Below are 21,362 nucleotides of genomic sequence, written 5' to 3' on the forward strand. Positions count from 1 at the left end.
AAAATCAGAAATCCTCAATATTAGCAACTGTAACTCAGCCATACGTTAGAAGAATAACGCATGATGACCAAGTTGCTTTCATCCCAGGAGTGTAAGAAGAGTACAGTATCAGGAAATACTAAATAGTAAATTTTTTTTTTGCGGTACACGGGCCCTCCACTGCTGTGGCCTCTCCCGTTGTGGAGCACGCAGGCCCAGCGGCCACGGCTCACGGGATCCTCCTGGACCGGGGCACGAACCCGCGCGCCCTGCATCGGCAGGCAGACTCCCAACCACTGCGCCACCAGGGAAGCCCAATACTAAATATTTTTAGTACATACTTTTAAAAGTACAAAAGAGAAAAATGATCATTTCCCTAGAAGCTGGCAAAGAATTCAGTAAAAATTAACCATCAATTCTGAGTTTTTTTTAAAAAAGAAACAACTTTTAATAAAGTAGGAATTTCTTTATACTTCTTTAACATAACACAGAAGTCAGCATTATTGCTGCCATTACTCAAAACAGTTCTCATTTAAAGTTAGGAGTACCAGTGGTTGCTATTATTAACATTGTTCCAGTAGTTCTAGCCAATGCAAATAGGAAAAAAGAAGATGCATAAACATTGGAAAGAAAGGGGGAATCATCAATCTTGATAGATATGATGCCACCTAGATAAAATATGTCAGTAAAAAGTGAACATTAACCATATGATTTATAAAATATTCTCATACATATATAGGCTACTTTTTTCATACTGGCAGTTACTTTTTTCAGTCACTTATTTCCAGCCTATTTATTTCCTGAAGTTCATGTAGATTTACTTGGACTAATTCATGAAAGATTTATGTTTGCCAGGTGGATGAGCAGGCCAAAGAGGGTGTAAAAATGAAACAGCATGGGTTTGCTTTGAAATAATTTCCTGTCCTGAACATCCAGACCTTCGGGGCAGCTAAATTTAAATTTTTAGTCCAACTTTTCTTCCTTGCCTCCTGATAAAGTGAAAAGGGAAAGCTCTTATTTTTGTTTTACATTGATGTATGATTAGGTTTACTCAGTAATAAATGTGATTTTTATTAACCAGGCTAATGTTTCAGATTTTTTTTTTTTTTTGCTAAAGTAAGCGTAATGCTTCTCAAAGGTAATACAAATTCTCTACCTTTATCATCAGCAGGTAAAATGTAGTAATAATAAGAACATTTATGAGTAATAACTTCTATTTCTTCAGTGCTTAACTTATACAAGGCATGGTACTTCACGTGTTGCGTGCTTTGTATCATCGGATCCTTAGAACAACCTGATAACATAGCTACTAATATTATCCCTATTTTACAGATGAGAAAACTGAGGTTAAATCATTTGTTCAAGGTGAATACTGTAGTTACCTTGGCAGATAATCAGACTTGAGCAGACTTATCTTCTGACTCTTCAAGGATTTATGTATCTTGTCATTCACTGGTATAAGGAGTTTTATATTTACTTTTGGAAGTGACAGAGTGTTTCTTGAGTTTCTCTGTAGCTGGTATCTAAGCTGGTCATCAGCTGTCTGGGTGACTTCTGGAATGTGGAGAAGGTGGGTTAGACCAGTGGTCCCCACCCTTTTTGGCACCCGGGACCAGTTTCGTGGAAGACAGTTTTTCTACGGACCGATGGGGTGGTGGGGGTGATAGTTCAGGTGGTCATGTGGGCGATGGGGAGCGATGGGGAGTGGCAGATGCAGCATCGCTCGCTCCCCGGCTGCCCACCTGCTGGGCCGCGGGTTCCGTCACAGGTCCACGGCCTGGGGGTTGGGGATCCCTGGGTTAGACCACAGCAGCCCCCTATGTCCTGATGTGACAGATTAGTTGTTTCAGTTTCATTGCAGACTATATGGTGTTATGGTACATAAATGTTACTGCTGGACCTTTTGTGTGTAGAGAGATAGTGACTATTGTGTGATTGCTTCCTTCTGTTTTCTTAAACCTCCAAAGACTCATAAGCCATGATAATTATACTATAGCACAGTGTGCTGCAGAGCACTCAACTGAATGGTGGAAATGTGGTGAATAGTCTTTGGACTCAAGAAATTTACAGTCTGGATGGGATAGGTAGGGGGGAATATTAGAGGGAAAATGACTTTTTAAAACAGGAATTTGTTCTTTTTTTTTGTAGTTTATAGAAACATTTGTTATAAGCTGCTAAATATTTTGCCAACATATCAAAAAATGTAGAAGTTCTGGGGGAAGTTTTGGGTCTATGAGCTCATTCCATTGTCATTTTAAAGAGACCTGGGTTCTGAAAATAGGCATAGCATGCAACCATCAGTGGTGAAAAAAGTGACTTGCCACCTTATGACATTAGTTTGGTGGAAGAGCCCTGCTGCTTTGAGTTATTTACAAAACTTAACCAAAGCAAAAATTATTTAGTTCAATTTGGAGTGGTAGGGCAACTTAATATTTTATAATGTGTCTTATTATTTGAATTCAATATTGGGATGTTGGATTACAATGAAGAATCCATCCTGTTAGGAAGGGTGATATCCTAGTATTTTACTTCCCAGATGAGCAAACTTTGCTTATTTCTCGTTGTTAACTAGGCCTTTTGATATTTTTGTAGACAATCTGCTTCATCTTGATTCTGCAGCATTCCAAACTGTGGTATCCTTGGGGTTCTCTTAACATTGCTATGGTGCAGAAGATTTAAAATCAGGTATGGCTGTGGGGCAGAAGTCCCTCAGTGAAATTCTCAACTTAAATCTGCATTATACTCTCTGATTTATCATTTGGGTTTCTTTTTTTGTGGTGGTCTTTTAGCTGATGTTCACAAGGAATAGAGTCACGTGATGTATGAAGGGAAACATATACACTTCTCTGAGGTTGACAATAAGCCCTTGTGCTCATATAGCCCCAAACTGTGCAAGCAGCGGCGACTCAACGGCTACGCTTTCTGTATCAGACACGTTCTGGAGGACAAGACTGCCCCCTTCAAGCAATGTGAATATGTGGCCAAGTATAATAGCCAGCGCTGCACCAACCCCATCCCTAAATCAGAGGACCGCAGGTAAGCGCTGACAGTGGAAAGCAATCTTTGATTATTAATTAGTAGGCTTGGGAGTTGGGTTTTCTTGTTTGTTTGTGTTTTGATACGATGAACTTAAATGTTGAGTTCTGGGGGTAATCTAAGTAAACTTTAGAATGGTTCTAAAGATGAGTGATGGCAATATTTAAGAAATGGAGTAGTAACTTTGGGGAATTATTTGAAAAGTATGTTTGTTTTCTTCTTTTTTACTTAATAGACTTTCTAGGATTATTTTTTAAAAAAAATTATTTTGCTTGAAGTCTTGGCACTGATGTGTTTGGTTTGCAGCCTCAGAAGGTATTTCCTGATTTCTCTACTTAGAATTTCATCAGCCAAAGTGAGAGAAATTATAGGAACTACTTAGGTGTTATAATTAATGATAATAATTTTAGAGTTTTTAAATCTTTGTTTGAAAGGTAGCAAATGGTATGTACTTATTGAAAAAGAATTATTCAAAAGAATGATTACTTGAATCATTCAGATTTACTTCCTCTCAGACTTCTTTTGGTTAAAAAGGGTTCCATATAGACTATATTTACTATAATTTAGAAACTGTATTTTCATAGTAAAGTAGGCTTTTTGACTAGGATTATGAATTTATATTTTTCTGAGTTAAATAAAATGTGGAGGTGTTTTAAAGGAGTCTTATGCTGATTATTCATCTTTCATATTCTTAGGAAAATTTATATGATTTCACATGTAATCTCTTTTTTTATGTCTCTTTATTCTCAGTTCTCCAGAAACCATGCTGATCATTGTAGGATATTACAGAGAGATGCATGCTTATTTTCCTAAAAGTTTCAAATACTTGTTATCTTTAGGTAGAAATTTGAACTTTTTACTTCTGTCTTTAAAAAATACATATACAACCTTTATTTTTGTTCCTATATATAAGCGAATGTCACCTATGTAAATTGGTTGAAAAGGAATCATGTATTTTGTATGTCATGGTGAGCAACTTTTAAACTTTTAGGGTGAAATAAATAATTTGTGTTGATAAATATCCCACCAAAATGAGTACAGTATAATGTGGTGATTTGGGAATACTCTCGTAGAATTTCTAATGAGCACTTTAGGCTTCAGATTACAATACCTGAAAGTTAGAAACAGCTGTTTAGTGAGGAAAGGAATAAAATTTTAATCTCAGGTGAGAAAGGTACCAAGGTATTAGGCTAAGCATGTCTGTCCAGTTGGTTTTAGCTGACTGAAAATAATTTCTTACTGCTGCCCTTTTCTAACTTGAAGAATGGATGGACTTGGATTAACTTTTTTACTTCAAGATCCATTATAATCACATTTCTATAATTTTGTCTTAAATTTAGTTTATCACACACAGTTGCAATTTTTGTCAACCTTGGATTTTTTTTATTTCAGTCGAAGCAAGTGTTATCTTAATAGCTAACAGCAAGAAGTAAAGTGAGAGTCACTCTGAATTTCTCCAAAATATTAATTCTCTGAAGCATACGTCTTCACCTTTATATTTGAAGTAATTTTCTTTTTTTAGAACAAGAAGGGAAAGGACTTTTGTGTTGCTGTGTCAAGAGAAACTAGGCTTAATAAATGCTAAGTTATACATTTTTTCAGAATTGGTCCAAAATCACATGAACACAAATGCTATGAATACTTTTCTTGTTGTAGGGTTGATTGAAAACAGATTAAAGTAGACATTAGTAGGAGGTAATATTTTACCTCGAGAAACCCAGATTGAATTCATGTAATATGTTTAAACCTGTGTATAAATATAATAGTTTTAACTGTACTATATGATACAATGTAGAAAAGATTAATATTCTTTTGAAAATAAGCTTTTATCATTGTTAAGGCAGTTACTCCTTGGACACTTAGGGATTTGACATGGTTTTATGTATAGTTTTAGAAAACAAATTTCCAAGGACTTTTAATTGGCAGAATTATCTGGTTGGTAGTCAGCTAGAGGAAGCTTCTTAATATCTGGTGTGTAACTTAACCTGGTGTGTATTATAAGTGCTAACTTATGGGATTCCGTCCTTTCGATAGAATAGTGTTATGTTTGGTAGAAGTACTGGTATAATTGAAAAGTCCATTTTCTAATATACAGTGGGAAGCTAAGGCCCATTACTGTAGCCTTGATAGCTTAGAGATAAATGGGTATATTAAGTTGGTTATTTTATATAGTATTTTAAATTTAAGTTTGGTATAATTTTATATATATATTTATTTAATGGTATGTATTTACCAAGAAATTTTCTTGTTTCCTATATTTATTCTTTTCTAAAACAACTTAAGATATAATTCACATACCATACAAGTCACGCATTTGAAGTGTACAATTCAGTATTTGTTAGTTTATTTACAGGAGTGTGCAACTATCAACACAGTCTAATTTTACATTTTCATCCCCTCAAAACAACCCATTTGCAGTCAGTCCCCTGTATTCTTTTAGACTGGAAATTCATATTTGCATTACTTTAAATGCTGTTCATAACTAAGCTGTTCTAATTCTAGTTATGAAGAATTTTCCCTTTTAGAAGAGGCAGAGTTTTTAAGAGTTCAGGCTAAATGTTGTGATAGTGTGACAGTGGCTGGAGTGGGAGTTGAGGGTGGGGTTGAAGGAGGACTGTACATGCGGATTTTCTCTGCTGGGTTAGGTAATGTAGTACATAGTAGCCTCATTTACCAGTCCAGGCTGCCCATGTAAATGAGCAGAAGAGTTTGATTTCTAAATTTAAAAAACCCACTTCATTTCTCCCCACTAATAGTACTAATCCTTTTGTTAATTTGAAAATGAGTAGAAAATAACAAAAACCATTAACTCTTTGTTGGGAAGCTTAGTACAGTTATCCCTGAAACCCTTTTCCCTGTTGGCTGCGGCTTTGAATCTGTTCTGTTTAAGGTTTGTAAGGGACCTAGCTCAAACCTGCTAGGCACACGCGTGTGCGTGCACACACACACACACACAAACACAGTGTAACGTCTCTTTACTGTCCAGAAAGCTTTTTCTTAATAGTTCTATTTAAAATTAAAGAGTGCCTCTGATAGATTTATTTTTAAGACAAACCAACAAAACCATGTGTCCTGATTTTTGGTGAATCTGTGTTTTTAACAATCATTAAAACAGTTTTTTGTTGCAGCCCATTGAGTTTGGGGATTGACATTATTTACTTTATTGCCTTTTTCCCCAAACTGTGTTCTATGGAGATGTCATAAATATGCTGCAATAAAAATAGGTGCTGTTTTAAATATGTTTGGGAAGCAATGCTATAGGGGTAGATTTCTACCCTTGGTGTATAATGCACAGTATCATACAGAATGCTTTGAGAGGTTGTTTAGCAGAAACAAATGATGAAATCATTATCTAATTCTGTTTAAGCCAGCATTTTCCAAATTTATTTAAGCATGGAATACTGTTTTTATGACATACTTGTTAACATACCTTGGAACTGCATGAGGTATACCAGTTTAGGAAATACTACTTTCCTACTGGTTAGAAGCCTTCACAGGATTTCAGTGAAATTTATTGGAATAACATGCATTCTACTTCATTATGTAGAAGGATTCTGTCTTTTCATAGTATTTTTAAAATAGCATTTATATTACAGAAGCAACCTGCTCATTGTTGAAGACTTATTGAGTCTGTGAGCTTTGACTTTTATTTTTTTCTATTTTTTTAATTGAAGTATAGTTGATTTACAATGTTGTGTTAATTTCTGCTGTATAGCACAGTGATTCAGTTATACATATATATACATTCTTCTTCATAGTCTTTTCCATTATAGTTTATCACAGGATATTAAATATTGTTTCCTGTGCTATACAAGCTTTGATTTTTAGTTTGTCTCAGCTCTGTCACTTTCCAGATAGGTGGCTTTGGGCAAGTTATTTAATTTGTATAAAATTTAGTCTCCTCATCTGTATAAAGGGCATTATTTTAGTACCTACTGCAGGTAGAAACTAGCTAGAGGAGATAATCCATGTACTTAACACGTGGCTGGCTATTGAGAAACTCATTTAATTGATTATCGCACTAACTAGTTTTATTATTTTATTTTCTCCTTCTCCCTCTCTCTCTTTGTGTGTGTATGTGTGTGTGTGTGTGTGTGTGTGTGTAGAACACACACAGTAGACATTTGACATTCTTTTTTTTTTTAAACTTTTTATTTTATATTGGAGCATAGCCGATTAACAATGTTGTGATAGTTTCAGGTGCACAGCAAAGCGACTCAGCCATACATATACAGGTATCCATTCTCCCCCAGACTCCCCTCTTATCCAGGCTGCTGCATAACACTGAGCAGAGTGCCCTGTGCTATACAGTAGGTCCTTGTTGGTTATCCTTTTTAAATACAGCAGTGCGTACATGTGGATCCCACACTCCCTGACTATCCCTTCCCTCCATCCTTCCCCCCTCCCCCCATAACCATAAGTTCATTCTCTAAGTCTGTGAGTCGGTTTCTGTTTTGTAAATACGTTCATTTGTATCATTTCTTTGACATTTAACATTCTGAAGTGTTATGTCATAAGATCTTTGTGAATCTCCAATACTTGAATGGCATTGGGACATATATTTTTTTCTCCATAAGAGAATTTTAAGTGATCCTTTAGACTCTTGAAGAGCTACTTTGTGTGCTATGAATAGAGAATAACAAAGCGGTGTGAGAAGCAATAGCTGGGTGGTTGGTTATCCAGGGCCACTCACTGTTTGAATGACTTGCTTCTGTCTGGCAGCCTCTTAACATGTGCAATTCATATATTTGCTTTAGCAAAATTGCACAGACTTTGAGGATTGCTTGAGGGTAGTGGAAGTTGTATAAATCACATCCATGAATGCCAAAGAGTTATTATAGTCATGCATTTTGAACATACTAGGATTCACATTTTATGATACGTAGTTTTATATTCTCCTTTTCTTAATATGTATCATGAACATTTTCCTGTATATGTGTGTATTTTTAAAGGTACTGCAACAGCCACTTGCAGGTACTTGGCTTTATCCCGAAAAAAGAGAGGAAGAAAAAGAATGATCCTATAGATGAGGTAAAGGTCAGGCACCAGATGGATACCATGGCCTTTAGCCTGACGGTGCCCACGTTGGCCTTGAAGATGCCCAATGGACTGGATGGAATGTCCCTCTCTCCACCAGGGGCAAGGGTCCCTCTCCACTACCTGGAAACTGAGTTGGAAGACCCATTTGCTTTCAACGAGGAAGATGATGACCTAAAGAAAGGGGCAACTGTGAGAAAGAAGTTGCAGAGCAAGTTGGCCCAGAATCGGCAGCGCCAGAGAGAGACAGAGATTTTAAAAGTTCGACAAGAGCACTTTAGTCCCCCTCCTGCACCTTCTCAGCAGCAGCCTCCGCAGCAGCACTCCCACCTGTCACCTTTATCCACTTTAAAACCTCCAGCGCCACCGCAGGGTCTAGTCTGCAAGTCACCTCAACCTCAGAACACCAGCCTACCAATGCAGGGAGTGGCCCCCACTCCACACACTATAGCACAAGCCAGGCAGTTGTCTCACAAGAGGCCTCTGCCCCTCCTGCCATCTAGTAGGGCTCCCGTCGTGGACCCGCCCAGGACTGACCGGGTCCTTATGAAAGCCACAGCCTTCTCTCCACACTTCTCTTGTATAAGTCGACTGCAGAGACTGGTGAAACTGTGCACCCAAAAACATCAGCTGGACACTGATCTGTTTCCCCATTTAGGTGAGTTACCGTCTGTTTTACCATATCATGTGTGTGTAATGTGACAAGACGTGCCTATTGCACAAGGTTTTATTTTCATAACCTTCTCATGTAATAGGAGTAAAAGAATACTTGGACAGAGTGGTCAATTAAAGATTCGTATTTAGGTAGACCACTTTAAAGTAAATATGCTACTGGACAGGACAGTGACTGGTGAACAGGTTACAGAAGAAATAGGAGCTGGGAATTTAGAATTCCAGTTATAGCTTCTAGCAGTAGTAGTAGCGGTATTAAAAGCAGTTGTGTTTGGTTTTGTGCCTCTGAGCTCAGTCCCTGTGTGTCTAATGAAGTTCTCCACATGTCTTATCACAGGACTTTGGAGTAAGATAGCATTGTAAATATCTGCTGACAGTTTTCTGAAAAAAAAAAAAATCTTAAAGTAATACCTGTTCACGATTGGAAAGCAAAAAATTACAGATAAAACTTTAATGTAGTCAAATGTCTGTCTTTCCTTTGTTGCTTCTGAGTTTTATCTTACTCAAGAAAATCTCTCTGATAGCGAGTTTATACAGTTATTCTGTATTTTCTATTAATAGTTTGTTTATTTTTGATCATTTAAGCCTTTGATTCACTTGGAATTTATTCTTGAATGTGTTGTGAGTTGTGATTCTAACTTTAGGAAAAATTATTTGCATGACATATGACAGCAATAGAAAAATGGGAAAAGGATGGGAATAGAGGAAGAAGAAATATAAATGGTCAATAAACAAATGAAAACCTCAATCCTCGTAACAGACGAGGAAACGCAAATTAAAGTAACAATGAGTTACCATCATATTGGCAAAAAGTATATCTGTTGTTGATGAGGATATGGGATCTCATACTTTGCTGGTGAGTAATGCAACAATATATACTAATTAAAAGTATATGTATAGCCAGCAAGCTCACTTTTGGGACTCTATCTATGGATAAAAAAAATATCAGAATATAAAGATATGTGTTCCAGGATGTTTACTACAGCATTGCTTACAGTATTGCTTGCAGTATTAAAAATCTGAAAACAACCTTTATAACCTATAGGAAATTCAGAATTGAGTAAATTCTGGTACATATACATTTTATGAAGTATGCAGCTATTAAAAAGAATGAATGAAATCTCCATCTTTTACCTGGATGTGCTCATGATACATTAACAAGTAGAAAAATACCAAGAGGTATTGTACTGTCCCATGTTTGTAAAAATAAGCAAAGTGAACAAACAAGGGACACCAGTATATCTATTGATCAATCATATGGATAGATGTATGCTTCTCTGGTATGAGCATAGTTAAAGTGTGAATGGATGTACACTATCAGTCTGTTAACATTGGCTACCATGGCGGGGGATGGAATTGGACAGGATGTGTTTTGGGGAGATGGGAGTGATATTTCTTCTTCTATAGCTTCATATTATTTCATTTGTTATTAAACCATGTATGACTTTTGGTAATTAAAAAAACTAATAAAACTTAAAGAAAAAATATAGATAAGCAAAGTAATAAATTAAAACACTCCAAGCCTTATTAATACCTATTTGTTAATATCTTGGCATATTCTTTTAGATATATAAAAGTAAGTTCCTGTTGTATGTACAGTATTGTAACCTGTTTAAAATGTTTTGCAGTGTATTATCACGTTAGTAATTTTTCATACACAGTTTGTCACAGCTGAATTCTTTCTTGAATTTAAATCATTTCCAATTTATTAAAGTGTAAAGTGTTGTAGCTATATAGCCCTCTCAGTAAAATAATTACCGTCACGTCTTTAATTTTTCCTTCAAATAGATTCCTGGAAGCAGAATTGCTGATCCCAAGCTTTTGCACTTTTTAAAAAGGTTTTTGATGTATATTGCCAAATTTTCCTTCAGAATTATTTTGTCAGTTTACTTTTCTTTCAGCAGTGTATGAGAATGACAGTTTCTCTACATCTTTATAGCCCTGGATATTAGATATTATTATTATTATTTAGCCTTTGCAAATTTGATAGAAAGTTTGCTTTAATTTGCATACCTTAGATCAGTGTTTCTCAAGTGTTTGGCCTTAGAATCACTTTTTTTGCACTCAAAAATTATCGAGGACACGGTAGAGATTTTATATATGTGAGTTATATTTACTGATATTTACTGAATTAGAAGTTAAAACTGAGAAATTAAAAAAAATACTAATTCATTTTAAAATAACAATAAAGTTACTGCATGTTAACATGTTCTTTTTATGAAAAATAACTTTTCTAAAACAAAAACAAATATAATGGGGAGAGCAGCATTGTTTGACGTTGTTTAGCAAATCTTAATGTCTGATGTGCTAGATATGTGCTTCTGCATTCAATGTGTCCTGATATGTGGGGTTTTTTTTTCTGGTTAGGAGATAAAAATATGGCCTTACACATTTGTAGCTGGAAAATGGAGGGATATTTTAATAGTTTTTTCCAAATAATTGTAGATATTTGTAATTGGTTCTACACCAAAACTTGACAAGTGGTAGTTTCTTAAAAATTAGTTTCAACATGGAATCTGAAACCATATCTAGGAATTTTGCATACTGTTACATTAAAATCCATTGATTTTCTTTTTTTTTTTTTTTGCGGTACGCGGGCCTCTCACTTGTTGTGGCCTCTCCCGTTGTGGAGCACAGGCTCCGGACGCGCAGGCTCAGCGGCCATGACTCACGGGCTCAGCCACTCCACCGCATGTGGGATCTTCCCGGACTGGGGCACGAACCCGTGTCCCCTGCATCGGCAGGCGGACTCTCAACCACTGCGCCACCAGGGAAGCCCTCCATTGATTTTATTTTTTAATTAATTAATTAATTAATTTTTGGCAGTGTTGGGTCTTCGTTTCTACGCGAGGGCTTTCACTACTTGCGGCAAGTGGGGGCCACTCTTCATCGCGATGCGCGGGCCTCTCACTATCGCGGCCTCTCTTGTTGCGGAGCACAGGCTCCAGATGCGCAGGCTCAGTAGTTGCTCCTCGGCATGTGGGATCTTCCCAGACCGGGGCTCGAACCCGTGTCCCCTGCATTGGCAGGCAGATTCTCAACCACTGCGCCACCAGGGAAGCCCCCCTCCATTGATATTTGAATGAATATTTTACCCATGCGTGATGTTGTAACATCGTATGTTGGTCATTTGGAAGATATTGCTCTACTGAGTTACACAGATGTCCCAAATGTTGACACATTTCATTATACAAAAATTTTAGATTGCATTCATTAATATTATCACCAGTCTTATCGGAGAAGTCCAACTCTTAGGTATTTGTCATACTTTCAGTGATAAATTCAAGTTTTCCCCCAAAACTGAGCTTTCAAGTGAACATTTGAATGTTACCATTGGCAATAAATACTGTTCATTGTTTTCCTTGGGGTGATGGTTTCACTATGTTCATTTTAGAAAAAATGACTGCAAGATAGCCAATAGTTTGTCAGTCACTCTTTCAAATAAAATTGGTATTGAATGAGGGAAAAGCAGCTAGTTCAGGTCACAACTAAGAGTCCTACAAAGTGCTTTTCCTCAAGACAGCTGCTGTACTTTCTTCGGATGCAGTAGAGTTGTTTTATATATACCTCACATTTCATCACACACAGCATCATAAAGACATATACACAAGAATCAAGATATAATCAAATAAAGTCTTTAATAAATGAATGCTTTATCAAGGATGGTCTTAAATTGTTTTTTGTGTACTTGTTTTCATTTAATTGCAAGTCATGGTATGGAATATATATTGACAACTGGTACAGTTTTGTGCCCCTGCCTTGGTTCACGCTAAGGTGTCAGCAGTTTCACCCACCATGGGTTTTTTGTTGTTGTTTTTACCATCAGTGCAAATGTCAACACAGTAAAAAAGGCAAATGACATTTTAGTATTGTTTTGAAGATAGCGTTGACCTAAGCATCTCCCTAAAAAGGGTTTCAGGGACCCCTGGGGATCTGTGGGCCATACTTTTGAGTAAGGACTGTTCTTTTAGATTAATAATGTAGTTTTGAATATTGGTTCATACTACTTTTTTTGGACATATGTATTTCCTATTTTATCTTGTCAGTTTTTTCATCCATTTTTATTTAAGCATTTCTCTTTTTTATTGATAGGTGTAAGAGCTTTTTATACATATTTAATGTTTGTTGCAAAACCTCTTTTCACTCCCATTTGTTACTTGCTTTTAGTATCTACTATAAAGGTTTGGAATTTAGAGGTTAAATTTTTTTATGTATTCTCTCTCTCTTTTTAAAGATTTCTTCCTTTTGAATCAGGTTTTTTTTCTCCTCTTGTTTAGGCTCTCTTCATTCCAAGAGTATATAAATATGTTCACCTATATTTTCTTTTAGCCCTTTTATTATTTTAGTCATCTGTTTGGAACTCATTAGGCATTAGTTTTGAGGCAGAGATCTAACTTTTCTTCCAAATGTTTGCCTTTTATTCTACCTTTTACCCATATCATCTGCTAAATTTTTACTTATATTTCTGTTTATTTCTAGATGCTGATAATATTTCAGCTTTTGAAACTATGAAATTTTATGTTGTGTTGAGGGCTGACTTTCAATCATTTTGAACAGAACTAAAACTCATAGAAAATATTGTCTTTTTATTTTTTAAAAATTCAAGCATATGAGGGACCCAAATTTTTAAAACAGTTTATTTTGGAGAAACCAGAAATTACAGTGCACTATTATAACCAAGTGTACTCTGCATTCATGTCAGCAAAGAATACTTAAAAGAAAAACGCAGTATTTAATTGGCTTCTACAGTCCTGTTTGGGCTGGTTATCTCAATTAGTTACGTTGAAACTAGTGATAATGAAGCCAAGATCAAAGGTTTGCTTTATTGGACAGTTAATTTTACAACAGGAGAAACACTTCCATCTTACTTCTTATGACTTAGATCTTGACTTTTTCAGAGAAAGCATGGGTATCTTAGTAGACATTATTATGACTTCTACAGAAAATATAAAAAATAACAACTCATGTTCTAATTTTTAAAGGTGCCTTGAGTGTCACTTTGTGTTTGAAGGACCTCACCTTTCAATGTCCTGAAGGTGATGATGTGGTCACTTATTTGTTTTTTATTTTTTTGATTTACTCTTTAACAAACTACTAATTATTTTAGTTAGAGAAAGTAACTTAGTTTTTAAGATGACCTGACATTTTGAATAGTCGTCTTGGAACTAGATTTGGCGTTTCTTTATGCCAATGGCAATATTTAATTTTAAGCATTTATAATTTGCATTTCAATTAATCTTTTCTTAATTTCCCAATTTGGCACATGTAAACTCATTTAAATTATGGAAGAAATCTGTGAGGTCCTTTTTAACTAACTGTGCCTAATGAAGATGGTCTTTTGATTTTTGAGGGTCTCAAGAAGGAAGACATAGAATACTAGTCATCAAGGTATCTAATTAAAGTTTCATAGTGGTATGAGTTTATTAAGGTTATGTAGTCCACACACTGTTGTATTTTAGGCTATGCAACATCAATATTTAAGACCTCTTCAAGATACAAAATTAAAAAGGCAAAACCTTTGGGTCTTCCTTAGCGGTCAGGTGGTTAAGATGCTGTGCTTCCACTGCAGGGGGCACAGGTTTGATCCCTGGTTGGGGAACTAGGATCACGCATACTCTGCTGTGTGGCCAAAAAAGAAAGAAAAAAAGAAAAGGCAAAACCTGTATGTTGGAAGCTAACAATTATCCAGTCATTAAAAATAATAGGATTTAACAAAATAAATAAGCATTATTATACTGTATTTCTCCACTTTTCCCTCTAACCCTGTTTTCCAAATGGAACTCAAAATGTGACAGCTCTTGTTTAAAAGAACTGAAAGAAACCCCAAGCGATACTAGAAATAGAACATTGCCATCCTGCCCTTCCCTCTTCCCGTAGGGGACAAGAGCCTGGGAATGGCCCTGCCTAGTGGATGGTGTCCTTTCCTCCAGAGATGATGTTGGGAAAAGGAGCTGCAGTGGGCCTGCCTTTCACAGTATACTCTAGGCCCCTTCTTTGTTGGCGTATAGCATGAGTCCCCTGGCACCTTTTGACTTTTTCTTGCCTGAACATGAATTAGGCTGCTTCTCCTGTCATTTTGAACATGTTTTATGTTTTTCGACATTATTTTAGTGTATAACATTTTGATACTTAAGAAATTTTACCCCTTTTTTTGACTTGAACTCTCTCTTTGCTTTGTGTTGTTTCTACTCCATTTGTGAAGCATCTGACGAAAGAAGTTCATCCGTGGAATATGGCCTTTTTGTTGTAATGTCATTATTTTAAATGCGAGTGCATGTCATACATTCATTATTAATACCTTTGCCAGAACAGGGCTGAAACTCATCAGGAGGGATTTATTCACACTATGAGAGTACTTGCTATAGGTGTCGGGTTATGTATTTCAGGTAGCTTTTTATCTAAATTTTAAATAAATGTTCATTTTTTCTAACTTGCAACATCCTCTCCTCCGTCCTAGGGTTGGACTGGTCTGAAGAGAGTGGAGAAGAACTGGAGGACTCAGAGCAGGCCTCGCCATACCAGGTTGCCTGGTCCATCCGAGAGACCCTCAGATACGAAAGACACACGTGAGTCTTCCTTTTTCTTTTTATTCTTTTTTTTTTTTTTCGGTTCATGGACCTCTCACTGTTGTGGCCTCTCCCGTTGCGGAGCACAGGCTCCGGACGCGCAGGCTCAGCGGCCATGGCTCACGGGCCTAGCCACTCCATGGCATGTGGGATCTTCCCGGACCAGGGCACGAACCCGTGTCCCCTGCATCGGCAGGCGGACTCTCAACCACTGCGCCACCAGGGAAGCCCTCTTTTTATTCTTAAATTTCCACTGTAGTAGATTGGTTTTTCCTATATATGCTAATTTCATTTTATTTTATTTTTATTTTTTAAATAAATTTATTTATTTATTTTTGGCTGCGTTGGGTCTCCGTTGCTGTGTGTGGGCTTTCTCTAGTTGCAGCGAGTGGGGCCTAGTCTTCATTCTGGTGGGCGGGCTTCTTACTGCAGTGGCTTCTCTTGTTGCGGAGCATGGGCTCTAGGCATGCGGGCTCAGTAGTTGTGGCTCATGGGCTCTAGAGCACAGGCTCAGTAGTTGGCAGCACACGGGCTTAGTTGCTCCACGGCATGTGGGATCTTCCCAGACCAGGGCTCGAACCCGTGTCCCCTGCATTGGCAGGCGGATTCTTAACCACTGCGCCACCAGGGAAGCCCTCGTTTTATTTTTTAAAGATAAATTTATTTATTTATGGCTGCGTTGGATCTTCTTTGCTGCGCGAGGACTTACTCTAGTTGTGGCGAGTGAGGGCTACTCTTCGTTGCGGTGCGTGGGCTTCTCATTGCGGTGGCTTCTCTTGTTGCAGAGCACGGGCTTCAGTAGTTGTGGTGCGAGGGCTTCAGTAGTTGTGGCTCGTGGGCTCAAGAGCACAGGCTCAGAATTTGTGACGCATGGGCTTAGTTCCTCCACGGCATGTGGGATCTTCCTGGACCAGGGCTCGAACCTGTGTCCCCTGCATTGGCAGGCAGACTCTTAACCACTGTGCCACCAGGGATATCCCTATCCATTCTCTGATATTTCTAATGCGCTGAATATTTCTGTGTTAAAATATTTTTTTGAAATAATCTCGTTAGAGGTTCTCGATATCTACCTTATCAGAAAGCTGTAGGTTAATGCCCAGCCCCTTCAGTGGTAAGAAGACTAGTTCTCTTTCAGGGGACTGCCTCAGCATCATAGGTATATGCTTGGTGCGGTGTGACAGGACTGAGATAGATCCTTCTCTGTGGGGCTAAAAGATGACTCACAGACTCAGCTAATTATTATTTTCGTTTAAGTACTGTGGTTTGGATAGGTGTTCAGCAAGACAGAGGGGAGACTATCTGCACCCAGGCCGACGCCTAGAATTTCACAGTATCATAGTATGCATATACATTCTAAGGTCCGGTTTCTGAATTTATAGGCTTAAAAATGTGATTTGTTAGTACACCCAGAAATGATTAGGCTTAGGGAGCTGATTCACTAGAGGCTAATGTATAAGCCAAAATGACAGTTTTTAGTAGGAAGTATCATCATTAAGTAGTACAGATGTTCACTAAGCAAAACTATATGGGAAGCAAATTATAGTCAGAAGCTTATTTGGACGTGGAATTAGAGCAAGGAGAGTTAGCTGGATTTATTAATGGTCAGTGTCATTAAACTGTAACAGCCTGATGCCTCCATTTCCACTCTTGGGCTTTATATCCCGTATAGTTGTCCCTGTCTCCCCTGTCTCCTAGTTACTATTGGAAAATGCTATATATTTTTTTTCTCTCTCTGAGATTCCATTTTATATGTCATTTAAGACTGTTTCCTCACCATTAGCATTTCTTGTTTTCAGACAGAAGTACAATTGAGCTTAAGCTTTCTAAGTTATAGATAATATCAGCTGTGCTTCCTAAGGTTGATATTCAAATCAGCTTAGCCTGACTTGGGATATTTTGGGTTAATTTTCCAAATGCTATAAATAGATAACATAACTAAATGCTCGGCACAATACCTGGTTCATGGGAAATGATAAATGATAGCTAAGAATCCTATTTTAATTCTGAAAATTACCTGAACATTAGTATTGGGAGTATTTGCCCTCAATTAGGAGCCATGTATATTCCATTTCTGCCTTCTAGTGCAGTTCTCAGAATATTTCTTTTGCTGTTACAGACTTGTGACCATCAGCTTTGTCTTCATCTCTGTAGCATTTTACTTTCTTGGCCAGTTTGGCTAACTTGCTTCTTCTTTGACTGGCTCTTCTTTTCCTTCAGTATATATTTCTCCTTTTTACAAGCAATTTTCCTTACTTCCTGCCCAGCTGTCCCTTTAATCTTTTCCTCTTCACTCATTTGTTTATTCACTTGTTCAGCATATTCTTGTTGAACTAGTATTATGCTTCAGGCATGGGGCACTACATTCTTTTCCTTGGGTGAAACTGGGATTGCGTTGGTTTACCATCCCTTCCCTGCCTGCAGCTGCCCATCTGCATCTGCCACTGTGTTCTCTCTCAGGAACCTCTGTCTTTTTTTAGACTACCTGTAGAACTACCTTATTCCAGCTTCTTGTTGTGCTTCAGTGTAATAGAAAATGGAGAGCTGTAGAAAATTGGCCCTACCTAGCCTGTCCATTATATCTTCAAGAAGTTTTGGCCATGTGAAATTTCTCAAGGTTTTGCCATTTAAAATTGCTCAGTGAGTTCATTGTGTTTGGGGGAAAAAAAGGCACAGTGGCGTGATCGCTACATTCCCCCCGAAGAACCTTTTCATGGGCTTTCTTCCAAAACCAAAATTGTACTTAAAGAAATTTGGGGAGAAAATTTGGCCTCGTTTTGGCAGAGGTTCCTTGGTTACTTAGTTTAGTTGTAGATGCCTATGCCAAAGTGGAGCTCTTAAGATTTTACTTACGTCTCTCAGTAGCAGAAATAAGTTGGTATCTTAAATGTACTATTAAGGAACAGTAAGTACTGCCAGTAACTGCTTCCCTTTTCACATTCCTAAAGATGTCTTTGATAGTTCTTAATTTCTTAATTTCAATGGGTACAGTTTATTAGTTTTTTCCTGTATGGTTAATTTGTGACCTGTTTATAAGAAATCACTGCTTACCCCAGGGTCATGAAGCTATTTTCTCACATTATCTTCTAGAAGCTTTATTGTTTCACTGACAATCTTTCTGGAATTTATTTTTGTATATTTTATATATGATGTGAGTTAGGGCCAAGGATCTTTTTTTTTTTTTCCATATGGCTTCTCTATTTAAGCAGCACTATTTATTGAACACTTATTTTTCATTGCATTGGAAGCCTTGACATAAATGTGTGTGTCTGTTTGTGCATTTTCTAATCTCTTACATTGGCCTATTTGTCCTTGTGCAAATAACTTCAAAGTTTTAATTAAAATAGCTTCAAATAGGGATTTCCCTGGTGGCGCAGTGGTTAAGAATCCGCCTGCCAGTGCAGGGGACACGGGTTCGAACCCTGGTCTGCGAATATCCCATATGCCACGGAGCAACTAAGCCCGTGCACCATAACTACTGAGCCTGTGCTCTAGAGCCCGCTGAGCCACAACTACTGAAGCCAAGCGCCTAGAGCCTGTGCTCCGCAACAAGAGAAGCCACAGCAATGAGAAGCCCGCGCACTGCAACGAAGAGTAGCCCCCACTCGCCACAGCTAGAGAAAACCCACGCACAGCAACAAAGACCCAACACAGCCAAAAAATAAATTAATAAATATAAAAAAATAGCTTCAAATAGATTTTAATCTTTCTTTTTTTTTTGTGGTACCCGGGCCTCTCACTGTTGTGGCCTCTCCCGTTGCGGAGCACAGGCTCCGGACGCGCAGGCTCAGCGGCCATGGCTCACGGGCCCAGCCACTCCGCGGCATGTGAGATCTTCCCAGACCGGGGCACGAACCCGTGTCCCCTGCATTGGCAGGCAGACTCAACCACTGCACTACCAGGGAAGCCCAGATTTTAATCTTTTTGAAGAAAGCTTTTGGTTTCATTGATTTTTTTTTATTTTAATTTCTTGTTTTTTATTTCATTGCTTTCTGCTCTTTGTTTCCTTTTGTTTGGCTTTAATTTTTTTTGACGTTTTTAAGGTAATAGCTTAAATCAGTTAAATCTGAGATATTTCTTGTTTTCTTTTTTTTAATTTTATTTCTGGCTGCGTTGGGTCTTGGTTGCTGTGCGAGGGTTTTCTCTAGTTGTGGCGAGTGGGGGCTACTCTTCGTTGCGGTGCGTGGACTTTTCATTATAGTAGCTTCTCTTGTTGCGGAGCATGGGCTTCAGTAGTTGCAGCGTGCGGGCTTCAGTAGTTGCGGCACGTGGGCTTAGTTGTGGCTCATTGGCTTAGTTGCTCCACGGCATGTGGGATCTTCCCAGACCGGGGATCGAACCCATGTCCCCTGCATTGGCAGGCAGATTCTTAACCACTGCATCACCAGGGAAGTCCTTCTTGTTTTCTAACATAGGTGCTTGGTGCTATACATTTCCCTCCAAACACTGGTTTTAGCTGTATCCCACAAATTTTGATACGACGTGTTTTCATTTTTATTCAATTCAAAATATTTTCTAATTCCCCCCCCCCCCGCCCCCGCCTTTTTCTGTTTTGGCCATGCTGCGTGGCTTGTGGGATCTTAGTTCCCTGAATAGGGATTGAACCCAGGCCCTTGGCAGTGAGAGAGTAGAGTCCTAACCACTGGACCACCGGAGAATTCCCTCTAATACCCCTTTTGATGTCTTCTTTGATCTATGGGTTATTTAGAAGTGATATTTAGTTTCCACATATGTGGGGATTTATCAGGAATTGGTTTTTAATTTAATTGTACTGTGTCCAGAGACCACATTTAGATTACAGTGTTCTGTAAATGTCAATTAAGTCAAGTTGGTTGATAGTGTTGTTCAGGTCTTCTTTAATTTTCTTTCTTTTCATCTTTGGTGATTTTCTTTCATTTTGTTCTGTCAGTTACTGGAAAGGGATGTTGAAATCTCTACTTGTGGATTTGATTATTTCTCCTTTTAGCTCTCTCACTTTTTTTTTTTTTGAAAATTACATTCTTTATTTGTAAACCATCCCTTAATATTATCACATTTGCTTTGTAGCCAATAAAAACAACATATGTATGCTTGGGTGTGGAAGATGGGGTGAGGCAATGTTGATGGAGAGCAGGACGACCTTCAGCCCCTGAATAAGACTCTTGGTATCATTGTTCACAAAGTTTCTTTTGCTGTCTTATTTCTACCATGAGAGACTAAACAGGATCGTTTTTTATTATTCAGTTTATTGAAACTGAGCTTCCCTGGTGGTGCAGTGGTTAAGAATCTGCCTGCCAATGCAGGGAACGTGGGTTCAAGCCCTGGTCTGGGAAGATCCCACGTGCCACAGAGCAACTAAGCCCGTGCGCCACAACTACTGAGCCTGCGCTCTAGAGCCCGTGAGCCACAACTACTGAGCCTGCGTACCACAACCACTGAAGCCCGTGCACCTAGAGCCCGTGTTCCGTAACAAGAGAAGCCACCTCAATGAGAAGGCTGTGCACTGCAACAAAGAGTAGCCTCTGTTCTCCACAACTAGAGAAAGCCCATGCACAGCAATGAAGACCCAATGCAGCCAAAAATAAATAAATTAAAATAAATAAAATTTTAAAAATTTAGGGAAACTAAAAAACAAATAAAACAAAATCCCCCAAAACACAGTTCACCTATTATTCTTACTCATTACCCCTGTCTCTGGCAACCACCAATTAAGTCTCTGTATCTATGAGCTTGATGGGGGTTTTTGTTTGTTTTGTTTTCTTTGTGTATTTTGGCTGCACTGGGTCTTAGTTGTGGCATGCAGGATCTTAGTTACAGCATGCGGGCTTCTTAGGTGCACCATGAATGCGGAATCTAGTTCCCCGACCAGGGATCGAACCTGGGCCCCCTGCATTGGGAGCGCAGAGTCTTAGCCACTGGACCACCAGGGAAGTCCCTGTTTTGTTTTGTTTTGTTAAAGATTCCACATATAAGAAAGAACATATGGTATTTGTTTCTACTTCTGACTTATTTCATTTAGCATAATGCCCTTGATGTCCGTCCATGATGTCATGAATGGCAACATTTCATTTTTTATGGCTGAATAATATTCCATTG

The 21,362-nt window shown here is 38.1% G+C and overlaps 1 protein-coding gene across 1 annotated transcript in view; it reads left to right on the forward strand.

Moving 5' to 3' along the window:
* The window catches only part of INO80D (INO80 complex subunit D), a 61,756-nt gene that overhangs the window by 16,549 nt on the left and 23,845 nt on the right, over positions 1-21,362 (forward strand). Inside the window, exons 2-5 of the mRNA XM_060152228.1 lie at positions 2,572-2,664; positions 2,769-3,015; positions 7,968-8,710; positions 15,182-15,290. Of these exons, the coding sequence (XP_060008211.1) occupies positions 2,798-3,015; positions 7,968-8,710; positions 15,182-15,290 (1,070 nt within the window). The 5' untranslated portion in view covers positions 2,572-2,664; positions 2,769-2,797. The remainder of the gene's footprint in view (positions 1-2,571; positions 2,665-2,768; positions 3,016-7,967; positions 8,711-15,181; positions 15,291-21,362) is intronic.

Source organism: Lagenorhynchus albirostris, chromosome 6, assembly GCF_949774975.1.
Source record: "Lagenorhynchus albirostris chromosome 6, mLagAlb1.1, whole genome shotgun sequence".
Classification (NCBI taxonomy): domain Eukaryota; kingdom Metazoa; phylum Chordata; class Mammalia; order Artiodactyla; family Delphinidae; genus Lagenorhynchus; species Lagenorhynchus albirostris.